At 34.8% G+C, this 20,912-nt stretch overlaps 2 protein-coding genes and 1 long non-coding RNA gene across 3 annotated transcripts; 1 reads left to right on the top strand and 2 right to left on the bottom strand.

Moving 5' to 3' along the window:
- Positions 1-724: 724 nt before the first annotated feature.
- On the bottom strand, positions 725-3,980 carry LOC104789624 (proline-rich receptor-like protein kinase PERK1). The gene is made up of 8 exons (XM_010515298.3): positions 3,153-3,980; positions 2,434-2,970; positions 2,261-2,347; positions 2,105-2,175; positions 1,945-2,021; positions 1,688-1,835; positions 1,427-1,588; positions 725-1,241 (listed from the first exon to the last, which is right to left on the bottom strand). The coding sequence occupies exons 1-8, from the start codon at positions 3,691-3,693 to the stop codon at positions 927-929; spliced, it is 1,938 nt and encodes a 645-aa protein (XP_010513600.1). The 5' UTR covers positions 3,694-3,980; the 3' UTR covers positions 725-926.
- A 6,395-nt stretch (positions 3,981-10,375) lies between these two features.
- Positions 10,376-11,378, bottom strand: LOC104789618 (uncharacterized). The gene is made up of 2 exons (XR_768565.2): positions 11,198-11,378; positions 10,376-10,707 (listed from the first exon to the last, which is right to left on the bottom strand). It is a non-coding gene; the product is annotated as an uncharacterized LOC104789618 (long non-coding RNA).
- Positions 11,379-13,736: 2,358 nt separating this feature from the next.
- Positions 13,737-16,288, top strand: LOC104789598 (uncharacterized). Its single transcript, XM_087457734.1, has 7 exons — positions 13,737-14,155; positions 14,372-14,482; positions 14,554-14,652; positions 14,728-14,838; positions 14,931-15,234; positions 15,324-15,463; positions 15,544-16,288. The coding sequence occupies exons 1-7, from the start codon at positions 14,012-14,014 to the stop codon at positions 16,078-16,080; spliced, it is 1,446 nt and encodes a 481-aa protein (XP_087313860.1). The 5' UTR covers positions 13,737-14,011; the 3' UTR covers positions 16,081-16,288.
- Positions 16,289-20,912: the final 4,624 nt, after the last annotated feature.

Raw genomic sequence — 20,912 nt, 5'->3', positions numbered from 1 at the left:
GGATTTCAATTTTTCCATCAATTCAAAACGACGCCGTTTTGTGTTTCATTTAATTGGGAATAAGAATTTTTTGAGGTTTATAAGGATAAAATTGTAGGTTAATATTGAGTATTGTTGTGGGATCAACTGGTTACGTCCTACCTTTAATTTGTCTGCGATCGCGGGTTCGACCCATGGGATTGTGGATTTCCCATATTTTTTTCGATTTCGATGCCACGATAGATAGGTTTATAAGCATAAACTTGTTTCATAATATCAAGTATTGTTGTGGGATGAACTGGTTAAGTCCTACGCTAAGCCAATGTGAGTTCGAGGGTTCGACCCATGAGAGTGTGAGGATTTTCAACATTTTCTTTGTAAAGAAAACGTACCAAAACGACGCCGTTTTGCAATTTCGATGCCAAGTCAATACACACGTGGATTCAGAGTCAGCATCTTTAACGGTTGACTTAAATCCGTTCACGTGGACTTAGCAATTAGCTCAATTTTGCGAGTACATGTATGAAAATTAAGATGTATTGGGATACATGTATAAATTAGCACTCGTTGTTTGTAAAAAAAATAATTCGCACTTTCTGGGGGGTGTACGGGTTTGAAATTGCCATTTTCCCTATTTTTAGCAGTACATGATTGAAATGGTTGTACTTGTATAATTAGAAGAATAAGAAATCAAATCACATATTCAACATTTCAACTCAAAACCAAGATACGAAAAAAAAAAAAATGAATGAAAGAATAATATAAAAATCAAGAATCAAGATCTCACAAACATCTAAAGAAGAAACCAAAGAAAAAAAAAGATGTATCATATCATCGTAGTGTAGATCAATTAGAGAAGAGTAGTAAGGCAATTTCCTCAAATCTTTACAGTTAATAGTAAAAAAAGAATCCAAAAAAAAAAAAAACCCTGCAAATGTCCTCCCCTCTTAAAGAGAAGGTCCACTATAACCTTGACCAGGTCTTTTGATCTTCCCCATCTCCATTTCTCTTGTGGCTTGACCTTCACTGCTCGAGCCTGATGGGTACAGTCCGTAGTCACTTGTTGGATTACTGTACTCTCCCGTTGTGCCGTAGTCTTGAGTTCCAAGTGCCATTTTCCTAAACTTCTTCATGTCATCGTTGTATTGGCTCGTGTCATAGTCTGTGCTTCCTCCATATGAACTGTAGACGTTGCTGTGACCTGGTCTCATCCCTTCGTTCAGATCTGACAGTGATACGTTTCCTTCTAAGGCCCGTACTATCTGCTCAGCAAAATCACTCACTCCATTAGCATTGTTTAACATGTTGAATGACTATATTTAGCAAAAGCGACAACAAAAGAAACTAATATGAACTAGTCAGCTTTTATTCAACCGGTGTAGTCTAGGTAGTACGGCCTAGGCTATATATAAACATAATGGAAACCAAACCAAACGTTTTAAGTTACCTGGCTCATGCGAGGTCTACGGCGACCTGAATGGCGTACACAAGCTGCAGCACAAGCAACCATGCGAGCCATCTCCTCTTTGTCATACTCATTACCCATCTTTGGATCAGCCAAACCATCATAATCTCCTTCCTCAGATGCTCGGTTAAGCAATGGTCGTGCCTGTTCCACCATCAATCACACATAGCTTTTTGCTTCAGTCAACAGTTAAAATTGTAAAAGAAGTCAGAAGTTTAGATTATATGTAGTGATAGTAAGTACCCAGTCAACTAAGCTGTCATCTACATAGACATTTTTTGCATCAACAGGGCGCCTCCCGGTTATAAGCTCCAAAAGTACAACGCCAAATGAGAACACGTCAGACTTCTCCGTGAGCTTTCCGCTTGCAGCATATTCTGGAGCCAAATACCTAAAATCCCAAAACCAAAAGTTTCAGAACTTGTACAATGATAAGGATCACATACATTGTGCATACTACATAAATGTACAAAATTTAGTAGATTCAAGATGATATTTACCCAAAGGTTCCCATCACACGTGTAGATACATGAGTGTTTGTATCAGAAGCAATCTTAGCAAGACCAAAGTCAGCAACCTGAAATATAGAAGAGCTTCTTCAGTGACACAAAATTACAAAAACACACCACACAAACATATTGAATAAAGATGATGTCACACCTTAGCTTCAAACTTGAAATCCATAAGTATATTTGCCGCCTTAATATCACGGTGAATGATTTTGGGATTGCCTGCATATATACATTTACATCATAAACAAACAAAGACTGTATTTATCAAACATCTGTACATAATTTTATAAGCTTCTAGACTTACAATCTTCATGAAGATATGAGAGTCCTTTAGCAGATCCAAGAGCAATCTTCAATCTAGTACTCCATTCCATCGTAGGCCTTCCTTTCTCTATAACAAATTCAATTCATCACTAATTGAAAAACAACAAGGCAATGTACTGAAAACAACAAGAAAGAGTTGAGTTTTGTTCTAACCATGAAGGTGAAACTCAAGATTGTTGTTAGGAACAAACTCATAGACAAGTAATCTCTGAGCACCAGCCATGCAATAACCAATAAGAGAAACCAAATGCCTGTGGTGAACTCTGCTAATGATCTCAACCTCAGCTTGAAACTCTCTCTCTCCCTGACCACTCCCAGCTTTCAACTGTTTCACAGCAACTTCTTTCCCACTAGGCAATATACCTTTGTGCACGTACCCGAACCCGCCTTGTCCTAACAAATTAGCCTCAGAGAAGCCATTAGTAGCTCTTGACAGCTCCTCATAAGTGAAAGTGCTTTTGGAAAAGCCCAACACTAGCCCTGGTGATGGTGGAGGAAGCACCGGAAGATCCGAATAGTCAGAACCGCCGCTGCTACTCATGAATGCAGGTGGTGGTGGAGGCGGAGGAGGTTGTTGTCGTGGTGGAGAAGGAAGCTTAGGTGGCAATGACGACACTACGTGATTATCTGACGGCCGTGATGCGTTCTGTTGTTGCCAATACTGTTGCTGTCCACCGTAAGGTCCTCCAGCTGATAAAACCAACATCAAAATCTCTGTAAATTCGTAGCCAAGTTTGGATCTTTTCTACAAAACTAATCTCAGATTTGCGAAATTAGTATCGGAATTGAACATAATCATGGAGATGATGAAGAACTATAGTTAAAGATTGGATTTTTAATTTCGTAAAAATGAGATCTTTTGGATTCTTTACCTTTGGGACCAGGAGGAGGAGGTGGAGGAGGAGCGTAGTAAGCAGCTTCATCATCGTATCGTCTTCTTCGTTTCTTCTTACAGAGAAGACAAATCAGAGTCAGTACAACAAGCGCAACAACTCCTCCAATGGCGATTCCGACCACCACTCCTGTTGATAAACCACCGGAAGAATCAGACGGCGGCGAGGGTTTAGAGCCTGATGATGGGTTGTTAGATGGAGTTCGAGGAGTAGGTCCTGAAGGATTGGTTGGTGGTGGTGGAGGGCTTGATCCAGGTGTGGTGGGAGAAGGAGGAGATGGAGTGACGGGAGCGGGGGGAGAAGGCTGAGGAAGAGGAGGAGTTGAGGGTCCAGGAGGAGGGGAAAGAGAAGGAGAAGAAGGAGGAGGAGAGGTTGAGTTAGTAGATGGAGATGGCGGCGTAGGAGGAGGAGAAGAAGGAGTTGTGGTTGGAGGTGGAGAAGAAGCTGGAGGAGGAGTGGTGGTTGTTGAGTTTGTAGGAGGAGACGGTGGAGATGTGCCGGGCGAAGGCGCTGAGGACATTTTTGCTTCGATCTAATCAAATCAATAAAGAATCTTTATTTCACGAGAAAGAAGAAGAAGAGAATGTGAAAAAGGAGAGAGAGAGAGAGAGGAAGTGATCTGGTGCCACCGAGACTAGAAGAGAGAGTTTAGAGTTTTTTGGACAATGGAGTTATGTTTTTGTGTTCCAATCAAAAACACGATTCATCCGCGTTACTTCTTCTTTCTTCTCATTACCAAAAAAAAAAAAAAACATACCCGCGTCAAAATTTAGTTTTGGTATGTAATTTTTAATTATTTGAATGTACGAAAAATTAGAATTTATTATTTTTGACCAAAGAGAAAATATTTCTTTCCAAATTATTCAGTTATTATAAAAACTTTTTTTTTCTTTCCTATAGGTAAATTATATTTTGCTTAATTTTAAAGTGTCTAGATCGGAACTGAATAAATTCGAAAGTTACTTTTCAGTCTTTTTTTTCTTTTGAAAAGGAAAAGTGGATATGTCGTTTGAGACAATCTACCTTTGCCTAATGATCGATGTAGACTATAATAAATCTATGCATTTAATGAAAAAACACTGAATAATTCGGTTTTTATTGGACCAGTAAGAAGTAGAAACAATAATAAAGTTTAGATCCTCTTCCATATATTTTTTTGGGGCTATTGATTCTCTTACGATCTTGATATAAGTGCATGAAATAGAACCACACAAACATATTATGATGTGCAGAAAGAAAAAGAAAGAAATACATTACTACTATGTTACCAAATTAGAAATACTATAATGGTCAAAGTTATTATTGTACATAACTTAAAGCAATTTAAGAGAAGCTATTTTATTTAGTCAGCTCATAAAAAAAAAAAGTCAGCTCATAAATTAGGCAATTAGACTTTTAATAGTATAAAATTTCATTACATATTTTCTTATTATAGAATATATAAATTAATATCCTCTCATATTTTCTCATAGTATAAGATTGACAATGCGTAAATTAATATTTTTGAATATGTGGAAAAAATAGTTGGGATTCTTCTACTTGCTCCAAAGCAAAGAGAGAAACAGCTGGAGTGCACTAGCACAAATTCAAGGGCCAAGGCCACCTATTACATTGACGTTTCCTCTAATTTATTACCATTATCTTAAAACCATGTTAAACCACAAATACTCCATTAAACTCGATTTAAGGTTCTTAACAACACGTCAATTATGGCCAGTCCAGATAATAATGTTTTTGCACTTCAGGTAATAATAATAATAGTATAAGTTTATGAAAATATTAATCATTGTATTGGGTCAATCCTTATCATTCGATTTTTAATGTTAGTTTATGTAAACAACCGACGACAGACGCCAAAATCTATGGATAAATTACAAATTCAACGCGGCGTAGTTGCTGGCTTGCGGTGATGATTTGTTTAAATTAGTAATTTAGTATAGTCAAATTTGTTATACATATGCCAAAGATATTTTGGTTCGCATATAATTGAACTGATTTGATTTTCAATATAATATTCAAATAGCTTTAAATTCATTTTTCTGTATTTTTGTTAATTCATTTAGTAGACAAACTAGACGAGTTGAAATTTATTTTATTTATATTATAATTTTCATATAAAATATAATTTATATGATTGTTTTTAGAATTATTTTGGAGTAAAATATTATGCAATAAAATCATATGTTAAATATGATGCCTTGAAAAAGACACATATTTTGTAAATTTTATATTGTTAAATGATTGATAAGTACCCGTGCTGGTTAAATTTTATTTTATACAAAATTTTGTATATTTTATATTTTAAAATAAAATTTTAATATATTGTATTAGTTTGTGTATGTTAAGTTATTTCAACAATGTATATTGTACATCATGACTTGAATGTCATTATAAGACATAATTTTGTAAATTGGTTTTTTAAAAAAGGAGTTATTATATTGTTCTACTTTTTGTTTTCATATACTTGGTTTCTTCAAATTCTTTCATATTATAGTGATATATTATTAACATTTCTATAACAATTTAATTTAGAGTGTTTATAATTTCTAACTTTTATATCAAGTTTCAATATTTTAAAAATATTTCAAAATAAATTATTTGAAGTTTATCATATTATATAAAATTATAAAATTCAACAAAAAATATGAAATTGAATTTAAATATTCAAATTTTGACTCGTGACTCAGTAAAAGTTTTAATTTAATAGATATTATTTTTAAAGAATAATATTAGTAAAGCTTGAATATTTTATACATTGAACAATTTATATTTGTTTTAAAAAAATCAACTTATGGTATATCCAGAAATAAACCTATTTTTTTAATCATAATAAATAATATAATAATTAAAATGAGAGGTGAAGTATAATGATAATTAACAAATTAATATGTTAAGATAAATATCAAAAGATTTTAAAATGAATGAATAATTTAATAAAGGAAATTAATATGATAAGTTAGATTATATCAAATGGTTTTTTCAAGATTTTTGGAAATAAATTAAAGTTGCATTCACTATTTAACTTGTAACCAATTAATCTATCAATTAATATATAACCTATTTGTAATCAACTTATTAAAATTATATAGTTTACAAAACAATGTTGTGTAATTCCCTTTTATTATAAAGAGGATTGAAGCATATGTTGAAACTCAAATAATAACGTCCCCAAGTGGGCGTTATTATAGTGATTTTGAGAGTAAATACTACAAAATTATTATTTAAAGTCAATTTGAAAAAGATGATTTACGTTTTAAACACGATATTATTATGAAAAAAAAAATATATGTCATGTGTGCCTAATTCTATTGGTTGGGCATGTGTGTCTTGGGTTGTGCCTTTGTGTGGAGGGGATAACTTGTTGAGGAATGAGTGAAATTAGAAAAAGGGAAGAAAAATGATCATATATTGCAAAGTCACTGAGTTTTACCTCGTGGTGTATCAGGAGTCTATTATTTTGTTGATATGATATTGTAATGGTTTAGAAGTGTTTGTAGTTGATGGTGAATTGCATCTATATATATTGTTAACGATTGTAGGTAGGGTTTTGTAGAAACTCTTAATTCACAAGTTGAGAATATACATTTTACGATTTGGTTAGTTTTGATTTAGGAAGAATGATATGACATATTCTTATTATGATTCTCAATTGATATTATTGGATTAATAGTGTACATTTAAAGCTAATAAGATCTTACCAAATATGTAATCGTTTATTAAACGCAAATTAGATATTTCCTATGTATTCATCTTGAATTAGTTGTTAAATTATAGGGATGTGATTAAGAAAATGTGATTACATAATTTGTGTTATCAATTCTTTTTGTCAAACTCGGCCCTAGAAATTCGGCATGCAAATTAGACATTTCCTAAAATATAATGGACATTAATTGGATGTAAATTAGTACGCTATGGATTAAAAACGGACCCAAAATATTTGGCAATCTTAAAGAGGATCTGAATAATTGAATCGGTTATAATTTTAGTTAAAAACCCGACCCGAAGTTGGCAAAAAGTGATGGCACCATATTATACTCCAAAAATGTATTGTCGAGCTCTATATGTTGATATACTTGTTTGGTTAGAAATATAGTAAGATAATATTTAAAGTATATATCCGTTTATAAAGATTCAAATCACATCAAATGCTGAAAAAATCTAAAATTTTATTAACTTTATGTATTAAATAGTAATTAAAATAATAAAAAATAAGATTAAATAAAAGTGAAAGAAATAAATATATTTTAATCTAACATATTGATTTAAATTAAGTAGATAGATTTTAAAAAATTAATATTATCAAATAAGGAAATAATTATGTTTGGTTGTAAAGAATTGTAGAGAATTTAGTTGGGACTTATTTGAATACAAAAATAAAAGAGGATATCACGAAAATCTACTACAAAAATGTTAAATAGATACAAAGACTTATTTAGAGGAGAAATAAAAATCAAAATTTTCCCCAAAATTAAAATCAACTAATCTCTTAGTTGTGTGAAAAAAATCTTTTTAAAAACGTATAAGTGGGGTTACGAGATAATAATAGAAAAGTAAGGGTGTCACATGGGGACATTATGATTATTTGGTATAACAATTATGAACATGATTTGTGGCATGACATTCGCTGGTCTCTCACCTTCTTATATTCTCTTTTTTTTTAGTGTTTTCTTTTACAGAAACTAAAGCTGTCAACACCCAAATTACAAGAAAAAAAAACATACACACACAAGCTTACGAGAAATCCTAACTCTCTCTTGGTCCTGTCGCCCCGTTTGCCCTATTTAGCATCGGTCCAGTCAGTTTTGGCCTTTTCCACAATTTGTAGTTGTTTATAGAAAAGTGCTGTTCAAAAAAAAAAAACAAACAAAAAAAAAATTGAGAAGACCATTCTATGATCTGCGAATCTACATTCATTGGAAACTGTTATCGTATGTTTAAGAATTCTTTAAGACATAATTTCTATCTCTATAAAAAGTTTAGATTAGCTTTGAATTCCTCTCATTTTACATCTTTAGTTTTTTTCGTCCAATTTAAATTTATATTCTTATTCAATTCGAATAATAATCTTTTAGTTTAAAATATTTTTTTTCTATCACTCAAACGAAATTTAATTTGTATGGGTTTTAGTTTCTCTTTCATGTCATAGGTTTTCAAGTTTTACCTCTTTGCTTGAACATAGACTTATGAGTTTGATCTCATACATAACAAGCACATACCTCTTAATAAAAAAATTTGTCTCTTTCTTCCTTGTTTGATTTGATTAAATTCATTGATCAGAAGCATAATTACCAGGTTCGTAGTCTCCATCACTAAGTCAAGTAATTATGCGGCAAAGCTTAACTATTCTTTCAAGTATAAAAGGTATGATTTGTAATCCCGTATAAGAATTATACCACTTTCAACATAACCAATCACAAAAACGATCCATATTGCTGTTTTATATATATATATATATATATTTTAACTATTTAAATATCGCTAATCTTCTCTTTACTTGCTAAATTTTTTTGTACTACTTTGACCTGAAATCATACGAAGAAACTCCATTGGATGAGTTATATAAGTGACAACCAATATGGTTATGTCTTATAAAACAATGCATTGAACAACTTATATTATGAATTCTAAGTGAAGTATACCATACTAAAAGCTAGGCCTGCGATTATGACCCGAACCGATTTATCTGAACCGAACTGAACCGAGATTTGGGCAAATCGGTTCGGTTTGTATTAATTGAATAAACCGAACGGAATGATTTTATTTTCAATGGGAAAACCGAAAGTTTCGGTTCGGTTTGCCCAAATCGAACGGTTAACCGAGGAAGAGAACTCTAACTAATGTAGTCTCCAATCTTCTATGTCTGTATCTCTCCTCTACCATTTATCTTCTCCTAAGCCACCAATCTTCTTCGATCTGTCTTCTTCTCCTTTTTCTCCTTCTTCTTCATATCTTTTTCATCTTCTTCTCCCTTTTCTCCTCCTCCTTCTTTTTTGGTCGGATCTCTTCTTCTTCTCTTTAACCTTAACCTTCATTCTCCATCTCTACCGAATCACGATCAGCCAAAACACATCAATTACAGACTTTCCAAAGCCATCACGAGAAGAATTAAGCAGCATCAGAGAAAGCTATTACTCTAACTTTGAATTCACGATCGTCAAGTCGCCGTCGAAGAGAATTAGGATTACAGAAGGAAAGTTATGAAACACACCGTTTCATAATTTGTTGGTCAATTATTTTTTGGGTTTGGCCCAACTATTTAGTTAAAATAATTAACGTTTGGCCCAACTTTTTAACTAAAATAGTAACCGAAATAACCGAATCCTCCAAACTGAAATAACTGTAACCGAACCGATCTGAACCGATCTATTAGTCGGTTAGTTTCGGTAGAACTTTCAATTTCCGAATTACCCGATAATTGAAAAAACCGACCCGATTTACCCGGAAAAACCGAATTCGCAAGCATACTAAAAGCTATCTCACTATGCTAGGCACTAGTCACAATGTTAGACCAATTCTAATGGTAAATCAACTAATGAAGTTCTAAAACACGAAGATTAAGATTGAGATTTATCACCCGACATATACATATAAAGGGTGCTTCGTTATCAAACACGTAAGGTTGTAGACATGATTTTCGAGAGCTTTTTGTATCATGCACCACAGTTTTTTCATGTGATATTAATCGTCTATGAGGTGATTTGTAAGCTAAAACGTTTATCATTCATGAAGTTTAAAATTTACCAACTGATCTATAAATGTATACAAAAATTTGAATATTCTCATATAAACTATAGGACAACATATATTTGGCACCAATTAATCATATATTCTAATTATTATTATTATGATTATTATATTTACCTTCTTTGAGGGAATTACAGTGAACATCAATTAACTGAATCATAATAATTAACACCTCATGGCACTATTTTTTCAGTCAAAAATTTCTAATTATCACACCTCTTTTTGTATACATTTGATTTACAAAAACACTATTAACTTGCATACTTTAACAAAAAAAAAAAAAAAAACTATTAACTTGCGTAGAAGCGATTCAAAAAATTTAGAATCTAAAGTTATTGTAAAAACCTTAGGTGATTGGGTGTTTTTTATTTGGATTTTGAATTTACCCATCCATCACTAGTTTGAGAAAATATTATTAAATTAAAAAAATAAGTCAAAACCTGCATGAAAAGCTAATATTACCATAATTAAAGATTTCTTAGATTATAACTTGACATCAACACTAATACATATGTTTGGGCTAGATGTCCATTTCAAATATTGTATTAATTCATTGTTAAGTTCTTAATATTATTATAATTGGAAATTTATTGTTATTATAATATTAATTAGCAATCCCAGCTGCATGCACATTGCTTATGCCCTTTATATGGTCCACCAGGTGAAACAACACAATGTGGGCGTGCGTGTGAATGACTCTTGGAACACAAACTCTTACAATTTTGTGGCGTACAACCAGTATAGCTTAAAACAACACCACATTTATTTGCAAAATCCCAACCTTTCACTCCTGTTACAATAAAAAGTTAAAATTAAAAATCTTAGTTCATATATCTAAAATTGAAAATATTACTTTGACTTTTTACCGTAAAGATATATTCTTTTGAAATGGAACATAGGTTTACAATTATAAATATTTAATATATTAAGTTAATTTGAAATTTTGAATGTATCATATAGTTTTTCTTAGAAAATTGTTTAACACCAATATTTATAAATCAATTAGTTGTAATTTGAAACACTTACCTATGTGGCATGAGAGAAAATAATCATTTAAGAAAAAGAAACAACTGTAATATGTTTCATCACTTGTATATCACAATTATTCTAATAATGTTAAGACCATATAAATTCACAAAGTAGGGAATTAACCAATATATGTGAAAAGTTAAAAAAATATATTTGATGTTTTTTTTTTTGGACAATGGTGTTGTTTCTTAAGTCTAGTAAAAACAATTAGGAGAAAATTGGTCAAAAGGAGAAAAAAATTAAGTATATACCTAGCAGAAGAACTGTGAAGACAATAAGAACGGTGAAGGAAAGTTGATAGGATTTTTTCATCATGTTTGATATAAATGGATCTTTAGTGTTTTTTTTTCTTTTGTTTTTTTTAGAAAACTTAAATATTTAATAGTGTTTTAAATTTTTCATATTGAAAACCAAAGAAATAACGTGTAGTTTATATATAAAGTAATTTAGGAAATGAGATATGTACTATCCAATATCCCAAAGTATAGGATCTAATTTGACCCAAATTCAAGGTTTTTACGGTAAGATAGGTGTTGACTTTTTTTTTTTGAGTTTTGATGGCATATCTTTTTGTCGCGGGAACAAAGATGATAGGATATCCGTCGAATATTATGGCAGTCAGTTTTACTATTCGATCACGTTTAAAATTAACCACAAGATGCAATACATTAATACACTCCATCTAATTTGTTGATAGAAACTGAAATTTGAGTTTTTCTTGTGTTGTTGATGGAAACTGAAATTTGAGTTTTTCTTGTGTTGTTGATGGAAACTGAAATTTTAGTTTTTTCTTCGATTGATTGTCGTGTTGATGAAGACGTTACTAGAGAGCTGTATAAGAATAGAATTACAATTTAATCGTTTAAGGTTCTAGGTGAAGAGTTTGGTATGGTGTCATTTCACCTTTGCTATAAGAACATGCATGATGAGAGTTTTAAATTGATGTAAGGCTTATAACTACTATTGAGATTGAGAAGATCAATAATGTAGTCTAATGCAACATGTTGGAAAGATTTTAGTTAATTGTTGGTTCTTATTCTCGTACTTTTTGTATGTTTGCATGTGGGCAATATGACATCAGCTGTAAACACACCAATTCAGTATCACAAACGTAAGCTCAACTTTCATTAGCAAACCCTTATGCGATTGCAACCATCTTCCTATTTTTGCTTGTATATGATTTACCTTACGTTCTGAAAGTACCTAGCTAGACGTTTACTTCTACAATGAATACCTAGCAAGTGGGAGGAGCATCTCCTTGTCCCTTTTTCTAGCTGTGCAGCATTTTTGCGTCATCTCCTCGTCTTTACTCAAAATTTAATGTTAGTGCATGTAAAAGATTAGCTTAAGTTTGGTATAGCCTGAGAGTTTTGATGCAGTTGCTTTAATTTATCTTATTCTCTCTTTGTCTCATAAACTAAGAAACAAATGGCACGTGTTATCCGTACTTTCAAGTTTTCAAAGTGTTATCTTATTCTGTCTTTGAGTTTTTTTCTCTATTTTCGAAGTGTTATCCGTACTGTCAAGTTTCAACTAGGTAAATTGCTAGCCACCTAACCCTCCATCTTAATCTAGAGTAAGGAGCCGTAAAGATCAAACTATAGAAATCACTGATTGAGACGACTCGAAATAATTCATAACGGAGGTCGCCATGATTGAACAAGTTATTTTCTTTGCTTACGTGAGGAAATTTGAAGTAGTAGATATATATGAGAAGTGATTGAGTAGTTGCAAACTAATTGATGTGTACGTCGAAATTATTATCCTAAGAAAAATCTTCGGCCTAAAATCGTTGAAAAAGGTGTAGAAATTTATATCCAATGCCAACAAGGAATGAAACCAGCGACAATTATAAGAAGTAAGAGACCAACAAATAGGGGACATTGCTACTTCTTTTTTTTTCTATCTAAACTCCATATACTAGCTCACAGTTGAAAACTTTTTTCTAAAGAGAGCCAGTGAAAAACCGTCGAACTTACATGGAAAAAACAGAATCCGCAATCTCTTGCACATTTCACAAGATGATCAGCAAAAGTATTATCACTATAAGGAATATATCTAATAATCAACTAAGAAAATAAGCTCGTGTAATACATAAAATCCTTCACAAGTCATGTCTCTTGGACATTGCTAATTGATATATTAAGTAAATTTAAATGACTTCGTAATTATCCAAAAAAAAGGTTGAAATGTCTTCGAAAATATTGACGGACCACGTGAGAGGAGAGTGAGTTACATAATTATTTGAAAATAATTTTTGTTCCATATTTTTACACAAAAAATGTGCTACTAAACTCAGATAGGATAGTTCTAAGTCCTTCCTATATATACACTATACAACATAAAATTGTTGTCCAGTCTAGACAGACGCATCACGCATGCACATGTTTACCGAACCTATGCATTGTAAGTTGTAACAGGTAAGTTCTCAGTAAATTGTAAATTGTGAACAAGTGACTGGTTCTTATCGTTTTCTCTTATATATGTATCTCATGGTGATATAAGTTGTCTGTCTCGCGATACCAATATAGTTCATGTAACGTATTATATCTTTTATTCCACAAAAAATTTAACTTAAAAGTTAATTTAACGATTTCTTTTGGATTTTTTTGTTTTGTTTTGTTTATGTAGTCGGAGATATAAATAAGGGAGTAAGAAACAAATTAAAAGAAAAGTGAAAAAAAAGTTTTAAAGTGTAAAATGAGAAGTATATTAATTTGTATACTACTAATGATGTGTATGATTAGGCCACTAATCAATGAAAAGCTTAGCTGGGTTTTAGAGGAAGGCGCCAGGAAAGTAAAATAAAAAAAAAAAAAACGAAAATCAGGTAGGGGTAAATTAGTCTTTTCACAAACCAAATATAATGAAAGGAAGAAAGGACTTAGTGAGGAAAGAGGAAGACGCGGAGGTACACTCATTTCTTCTCATAATCTATTCTTCTGATTCTCCGCAAAATCCTCTGAGAAAGAAAAAGGTTAGATTTGGTTTGGGTGTGGGGAAAGATTTTAGATTTTTAGTTGTTGTTGTTGTTGGTTGGAGGGATTGAAGAAGAAGAAGAAGAAATGAATCGACAAGGCGGTGGTGGACAACGGCTGAGATCAGCTAGACCCACCACAATTCACGATTGTGCTCTTTCCGGCGATCTTATCGCTTTGCAGAGGCTTCTTAAAGACAACACTTCTCTTCTCAATGAACGCAATCCCGTCGTATGTCCCCTCCCCCCCCCCCCCCCCCCACTTTCTTTTGCTGAATTCCAAATCTGTTACTTAAAAACTCCGATTTCGATATGTGTTTGGTTCGGTACCGGATCGATTTAGACTAGTGAATGAATTTGAATTTGCATTTGAATCTGGAGAAATCGTATGCCCATGAATCAAAAATCTTGTTTTTTTTTTTTTGTTTGATTTTTGGGAATTTTGCAGATGTATCATACGCCACTTCATGTTTCTGCTGGTAATGGTAATGTTGATATAGTTAAGTATCTTCTTGCTTGGACTGGATCTGATAAAGTTGAGTTGGAAGCTATGAATACCGTAAGTCTTTTGTTCTTTTGTTTTCTTGAAGGTTTTTGATTTTGCAGTTTTAATCAATGTTGTTCTTTCAGTATGGTGAGACTCCATTGCACATGGCAGCCAAGAATGGTTGTAATGAAGCTGCTAAGCTACTCCTTGAGAGTGGTGCTTTTATTGAAGCTAAAGCCAGTGTAATTTTCTCTCCCTCTCTCTGTTCTACTTGATTGATTTAGCTTGGACTGATTTGGTTTGGATATTTTATGCAGAACGGTATGACACCATTGCACCTTGCGGTATGGTACTCAATTACTTCGAAAGATATCTCTACTGTTAAGACACTGCTCGACAATAACGCAGATTGCAGTGCCAAAGATAATGTATGATTTTTCTGAGATTATTATTGGTTCTTTTGTTTTTCGTAAATTGTGGTTTTAGTTTTGTGATAGCTGTTGGGATTTTGCATTTCCAGGAAGGGATGACTCCTTTGGACCATTTACCTAAAGGGCAAGGTAGTGAGAAGTTAAGGGAATTACTGCGGTGGTTTCTCCAAGAGCAGAGGAAAAGAAGTGCGCTTGAGCAATGTGGTAAGACTAAAGCCAAGATGGATCTGCTTGAGGATGAGTTATCTAATATTGTTGGGTTAAGTGAGCTGAAGACACAACTGAGGAAATGGGCAAAAGGAATGCTTCTAGATGAGAGGAGAAGGACTCTTGGGCTTAACATTGGAACTAGAAGACCTCCCCATATGGCATTTCTTGGAAACCCTGGAACAGGTGAAAGGAAATAAAATGATTAATGATTATGCTTCGCTGTCTTTAAAAACAAACCAATACATGACTGCTTTTGTTGATCCAAATAACAGGTAAAACCATGGTAGCTCGAGTTCTGGGGAAGTTGCTTAACACGGTTGGGATTTTACCAACTGATAAGGTAACAGAAGTGCAGCGTACAGACTTGGTTGGTGAGTTTGTTGGCCATACAGGACCAAAGACCAGGAGAAAGGTGAAAACACTGTTCATATTATTCTAATTTCACTTGTGGGTTTGGTTTCAAGAATCTAAATGCTTTCAATTTCTGGACAGATCCAAGAAGCTGAGGGAGGGATTCTGTTTGTGGATGAAGCATACCGGTTGATCCCGATGCAAAAGGCGGACGACAAGGACTACGGTCTAGAAGCTCTGGAAGAAATCATGTCGGTCATGGACACAGGGAAAATCGTGGTGATATTCGCCGGATACAGCGAGCCAATGAAGCGTGTGATCGCATCAAACGAAGGGTTTTGCAGAAGGGTCACAAAGTTTTTCAATTTCAGCGACTTCAGTGCCAAAGAACTGGCACAGATACTACACATCAAGATGAACAACCAGGGAGAGGACACACTGTTCTATAGTTTCAGATTGCATGAGTCGTGCACCCTGCAGGAGATAGCATCACTGATAGAGAGGGAAACTACGGAGAAGCAGAGGAAGGAGATGAACGGAGGATTGGTCGACACGCTACTTGTTAACGCGAGGGAGAATCTTGATCTCCGACTTAGCTTTGAGTGTGTTGACACTGAAGAGATTTGTACAATCAATTTGGAGGATCTAGAGGCCGGACTTCGTGTTTTCTCGCAGTGAATCTCTGTATAATTTGATTAGTATTTACAACTGTATTGATTCAATTCTTTACATCCTATTCTTTTATGTTTTGTCCCCCTCAAGCTCTTGTAGGAGGAGAGATTTCAACATCCGTAGTCTGATCGCTCGCTCTATTTGTGTTGTTGTATAACAATATTGCTATATTTTGTCCTTTTTTTCTTTCACTTTTCTTAAATTTTTCGTGAAATATGTATCTATTTATTTTCTTTCATAAGAATGCATTACTTGTTAGATATGATACCAACGATTACATGCAAAGGTGTTGGGGGTACCAAACTAAGTAGTAAGTACCATTGCTCTGCGTTCTTTGGAGAACATGCTAAGTCGAAAATAGTGAGTGTAGTTTTTTTTAGTTCGGAGGTGTTTTGAAACAATATGGCCTAGGCCACTGCATTTCAGTTGAGCACAAATTATCCGTTTACTTGGATCTAAATTCGTTCCTTTAACTTATCTTTTTAAGAGTTTTGAGTGAGAATTATACGAACCTTACAAGTAGTTACCACTATGTAATTGCATGTAATCATACATGTTTGGACTCGATACACTCACTATTATCAATAACTACTACGACTCACTTTTTCTAGAACCTCTTGTTCGCACTAGAGTCTCTGTTGCCCACCGAAACCCTTCATGCATTCAGAATTTAAGATCAACTGCAAGAACTCAAGAGGTCGAAAATACTACAAAATCATCAAACGTATGTCTGAAAATACTACAAAATCATCAACTGCAAGAACTCAAACGTATGTCACGAGACACTTTATACTTAAAAGATAAATGTCCACTACTTTGACAAAAGTTAATCATCATATTAATCAACAATATTTTAAGAAAAAGATCAACTGATTATGAAATTTCATCAGGGTCATTGCCTCCGCCCCTGAACCCATAGCCCCCATAAGCTTGTTTTTATATAAAAAGCACCTTTTAAGAGGACAACCAAGATTGATTGGTTTAGAATTAAAACCTCTAACCCAATCAAAATCTAACACACATCAACATTAAGATGCACTACTTTATTGTCTAAGAAGAAACCCAATATCCTAATACAAAAAATATTCTACCAATTAAGTATGTAGATTTAAATTAAAAGGACGTGGGTCAATCACTAACCACATGTTAGGTGCATTATAAAAAATCCAAAATTATACATGGCTTGAATAAAACAGCAATTTATAGCATCAAAAGCATGGTCCTTGATTCGCTAGATCCTAAGAGACAGTGACCTCCTCCAATCGGCAAGAGATGGCTATACGCCCTTTGTCAACTTTCAACTATTCTCTCTTTGCCTTTTTTAAGCATATATTTCCATTTCTGTCGAGTGTTACACCTTCGATATGGACAAGAAATACAATACTAATTACTAATTTGAGGTTAGCTAATCCATAACCAATAGTTTATTTTGTTAGCTAATTAATAGAATAAATTAAAATACTAAGGACTCCTATGTTTTCTAATAGATAGTTGAAAAACAGGACCGTTCAGTATATATTCAATTCAGTAAAAAAAAACATTATTAAAAAATGATGCATGTTAATTATTGATCTGTTAAGTTGGAGAAATATTTCGCAAACAACTTCAAAGGAAAGTATAGAATGTTAATAATAAATAAATAGAAAAAATCAAAATTACACCACATATAATTTTTTATTAGTAGGTGTCTACAAATGATGAAATTATAAGTATATGACAAACAATTTTTTAACATTCAAAATCAACCATACTAGATTAGACATGTAAAGAAACTAGTATATAAATAATTGTTTTTAAAAAATGATGAAGGGTTAGGAAACTTTAATAAATTCTTTACAACTTCAAAAATATCATTTTAACCCAAATAAAAAGTATATTACCGGAGCTAATCAATTAGTCAAGAACTACAAAAAAAATGCGATAGTTACTTTTGCATGATGTGTGCGTAATGTAGAGCCGACAATCAAAGTGTGGGATCAGCACATCTACAAGAGATTTTGCCACTATCTGCTACCGACACGCGTCCTAGTGTGTTACATCAGGTGGTCCAATTAAGATCAATCGTTGTTTAAGACACTCACTAACCCAATGAGTGTTCGAAACGTTTTGGGCCGACCAAAGTCCCGTGGCTAACTGTCACGTCTCAAAACTTAACAATACATGAAATCATTTTTAGATGACAGTGAGAGTGGTGGAGCGTCGTGTTGGGTTGGGGGTGCGTTTGAATCTGAGTGGGTGCCTCGTTGACTTGTTTTACCACCCGACTAGTGTCGCCATAACCACGGCAAATACATTTGCAATGTTTACTAGTCAGCTTTGGGCATGTGGGTACAATAATCTAGTCTATAAACAATCCAATTCATATGTTTTGAACAAGTGTCAAATGAGAAAAAGTCAAATAACTCAAAGATAAGTAATGTCTTAGAATTATGGTCCACTCCACATCTCCATTATTCTATGAGATAACACAAGTTTTCTTATAAGATTGTTTGACCTAGAATCAGTGAATGAAAACATAGTCAGGTTAAACCGTCTTTCATGCCGGCATAGTAGATGTCATCTACTAGATGAGGTGATGTAGAGAATTTTTGACATAGTCCAAAAATTAAAATATGTAAATTGTGTTCGCAATACCCATTGCTCGAGTGGTATGGATTTTGTCTATAATACAATTTAATGGACATGTGAGGTTAAATCATGGATCAACGTTTAAAATTTTAGGAGACATCCTCACATGGCTTGGTTAGAGAGAAAACTACCTTTCAGATAGTGAGGCTCAACATTGACATGGTTTTTTACATGATTTTTTTCCTCGTTTTCATCCGAAATAGCTCAGTAAAGACATTTAACCACATATATATACATCTACTTAGCCCTGTTAAAAGTCTCCTATTTTATTCCATCTCTCCAAAATAAACAAATAAAATTTTGCCAAGTGTTGGATATGGGCTTTGCCCCAACATTTACAAAAGTCCAAACCAACATTTACAAAAGTCCAAACAGAAGATCTTAAGAGTTTTGGGCCTAAACTCTTGGATCTGGCCTATCTGGTCACCGGGGCAAAGTCATCATTTTACAGAGAAACAGAAACAGTCCTAGGTCACTGGCACACTATAAATACTAGAGGTCTTTGTTAGAGATGGAGATCCAAAATCTTGGCAATCAGAGAGAAAAAAACAATTATTTTCGTATTATTTGCGCTTAGATCTTTGATTGTATTTTTCGTAAACTCTCACCTTCAATTCTACGTTAATAAAAGGACCAGCTCCGATCCATCCCATTAAGACTCGTTTTATTTATATTGTCAATTTCTTACATCAACAATTTGGCGCCCACCGTGGAGCCAGACGGAATCCTTTCATTTCACGAATAGAGTTTGAAGACAAAAGCGTTTTCGGAAAACCAGAAGCATATCTCACACTGATCTCTCAAGTAACGAAAGCGTCGACTCTTCCGCGCCACGCTCTCCTGCGACCCGCGTCGCGTCTCCTAGACTGACCATATGGGGGCGCACCCGTTCGAGGACGAACAAGCTCCAAGGCGTCAATCCAACTGACCGCGAAGCCGTAGGCGCTACGTGCGTCGCTCCGACAAATCGCAAAAGCAACGGCGCTATCCCTCCTATTCATGTAGCCGCTGGCGTCAATCCAACCATCCGCGAAGCCGTAGGCGCTACGCGCGTCGCTCCGACCATTGGCGTAGCCAACAGCGCTATCCCTCCTGATCGTGTAACTGCTGACGACACTCCGAACACCGCGTAGTCGTAGGCGCGTACGCGCATCACCCAAACCATCTTACACCATCGTACATGCAATCAACGAACAATCATCGATATTCTCCACTCCCGAATACGATCTTGATCTCGCAAGCATAACCAGTAACAGCGACCTCGTCAACTCTCAAGCACGCCACAACGATGTCACGTACGCCATCATCAATCTTGCCATCTCGCCAACAAATATGCTAGCAAGTCATCTCGCCTAAAATTACAAGCATTCATGCGCTGACTTCCGCTGCGTCACCTCGCGACCGCATCGCCGAAAAACCTTGAAATACCACTCACGATCTCGCACTCTCGATCTCGCAACTCTCGTTCGAGCTCGCATCTCACGATCTTGTACGCAAAAAGTCTCGATCTAGCCACGATCTCGTACGCTAAAGTCTCGACCTCACTATCCTCTCGATCTAGCCACGATCTCGTACGCTAAAGTCTCGACCTCGCCATTCTCTCGATCTAGCCACGATCTTGTATGCAGAAGTCTCGATCTCGCCACGATCTCGTACGAAAAGGTCTCAATCTCGCCACGATCTCGTACGCAAAAGTCTCAACCTCGCAACTCTCGCTCGAGCTCGCTACCCTCAATCTCGCAACTCTCGCTGGAGCTCTCAACCCTCGATATCGCAGTCACGATCTCGCCACTCTCGATCTCGCATTCTCGATTTCACAACTCGCGCTCGATCTCGCACTCTCGATCTCCCCACTCTTGATCTCGCCCTCTCGAGCCCACAACAATAAGGATGAAAATTCTCAATTATGCCATCGTACGTTGCCCGTCGTCGTTCCGTGACTCCACGATTCTCCTACCACCCTCGGCGGCACCTCGCCATCGTCTCCATTATGCTACCACACCACAGAGAACAATATGCTGTTGACCTCTACACACCACCACGCTTGGATTAACGACACGCTAGACCAAGGCACCAGCATCGCTCCGTATTGAAGCTGACATCGCAAGCACCATCACGCTGCAACGCACAGTAACCGGAGAGGATAAAGCCTCACCAAGCTCAGCAGGCAGCATTCCAGCCGACCTCTCTAAATTGGAAGAATGGCGAGA

This window comes from Camelina sativa, chromosome 1 (genome assembly GCF_030686135.1).
Source record: "Camelina sativa cultivar CO46 ecotype springtype chromosome 1, ASM3068613v1".
Lineage (NCBI taxonomy): Eukaryota > Viridiplantae > Streptophyta > Magnoliopsida > Brassicales > Brassicaceae > Camelina > Camelina sativa.
Note: the sequence above shows the minus strand (reverse complement) of the source record. Positions and strands in the feature narration are given on the sequence as shown.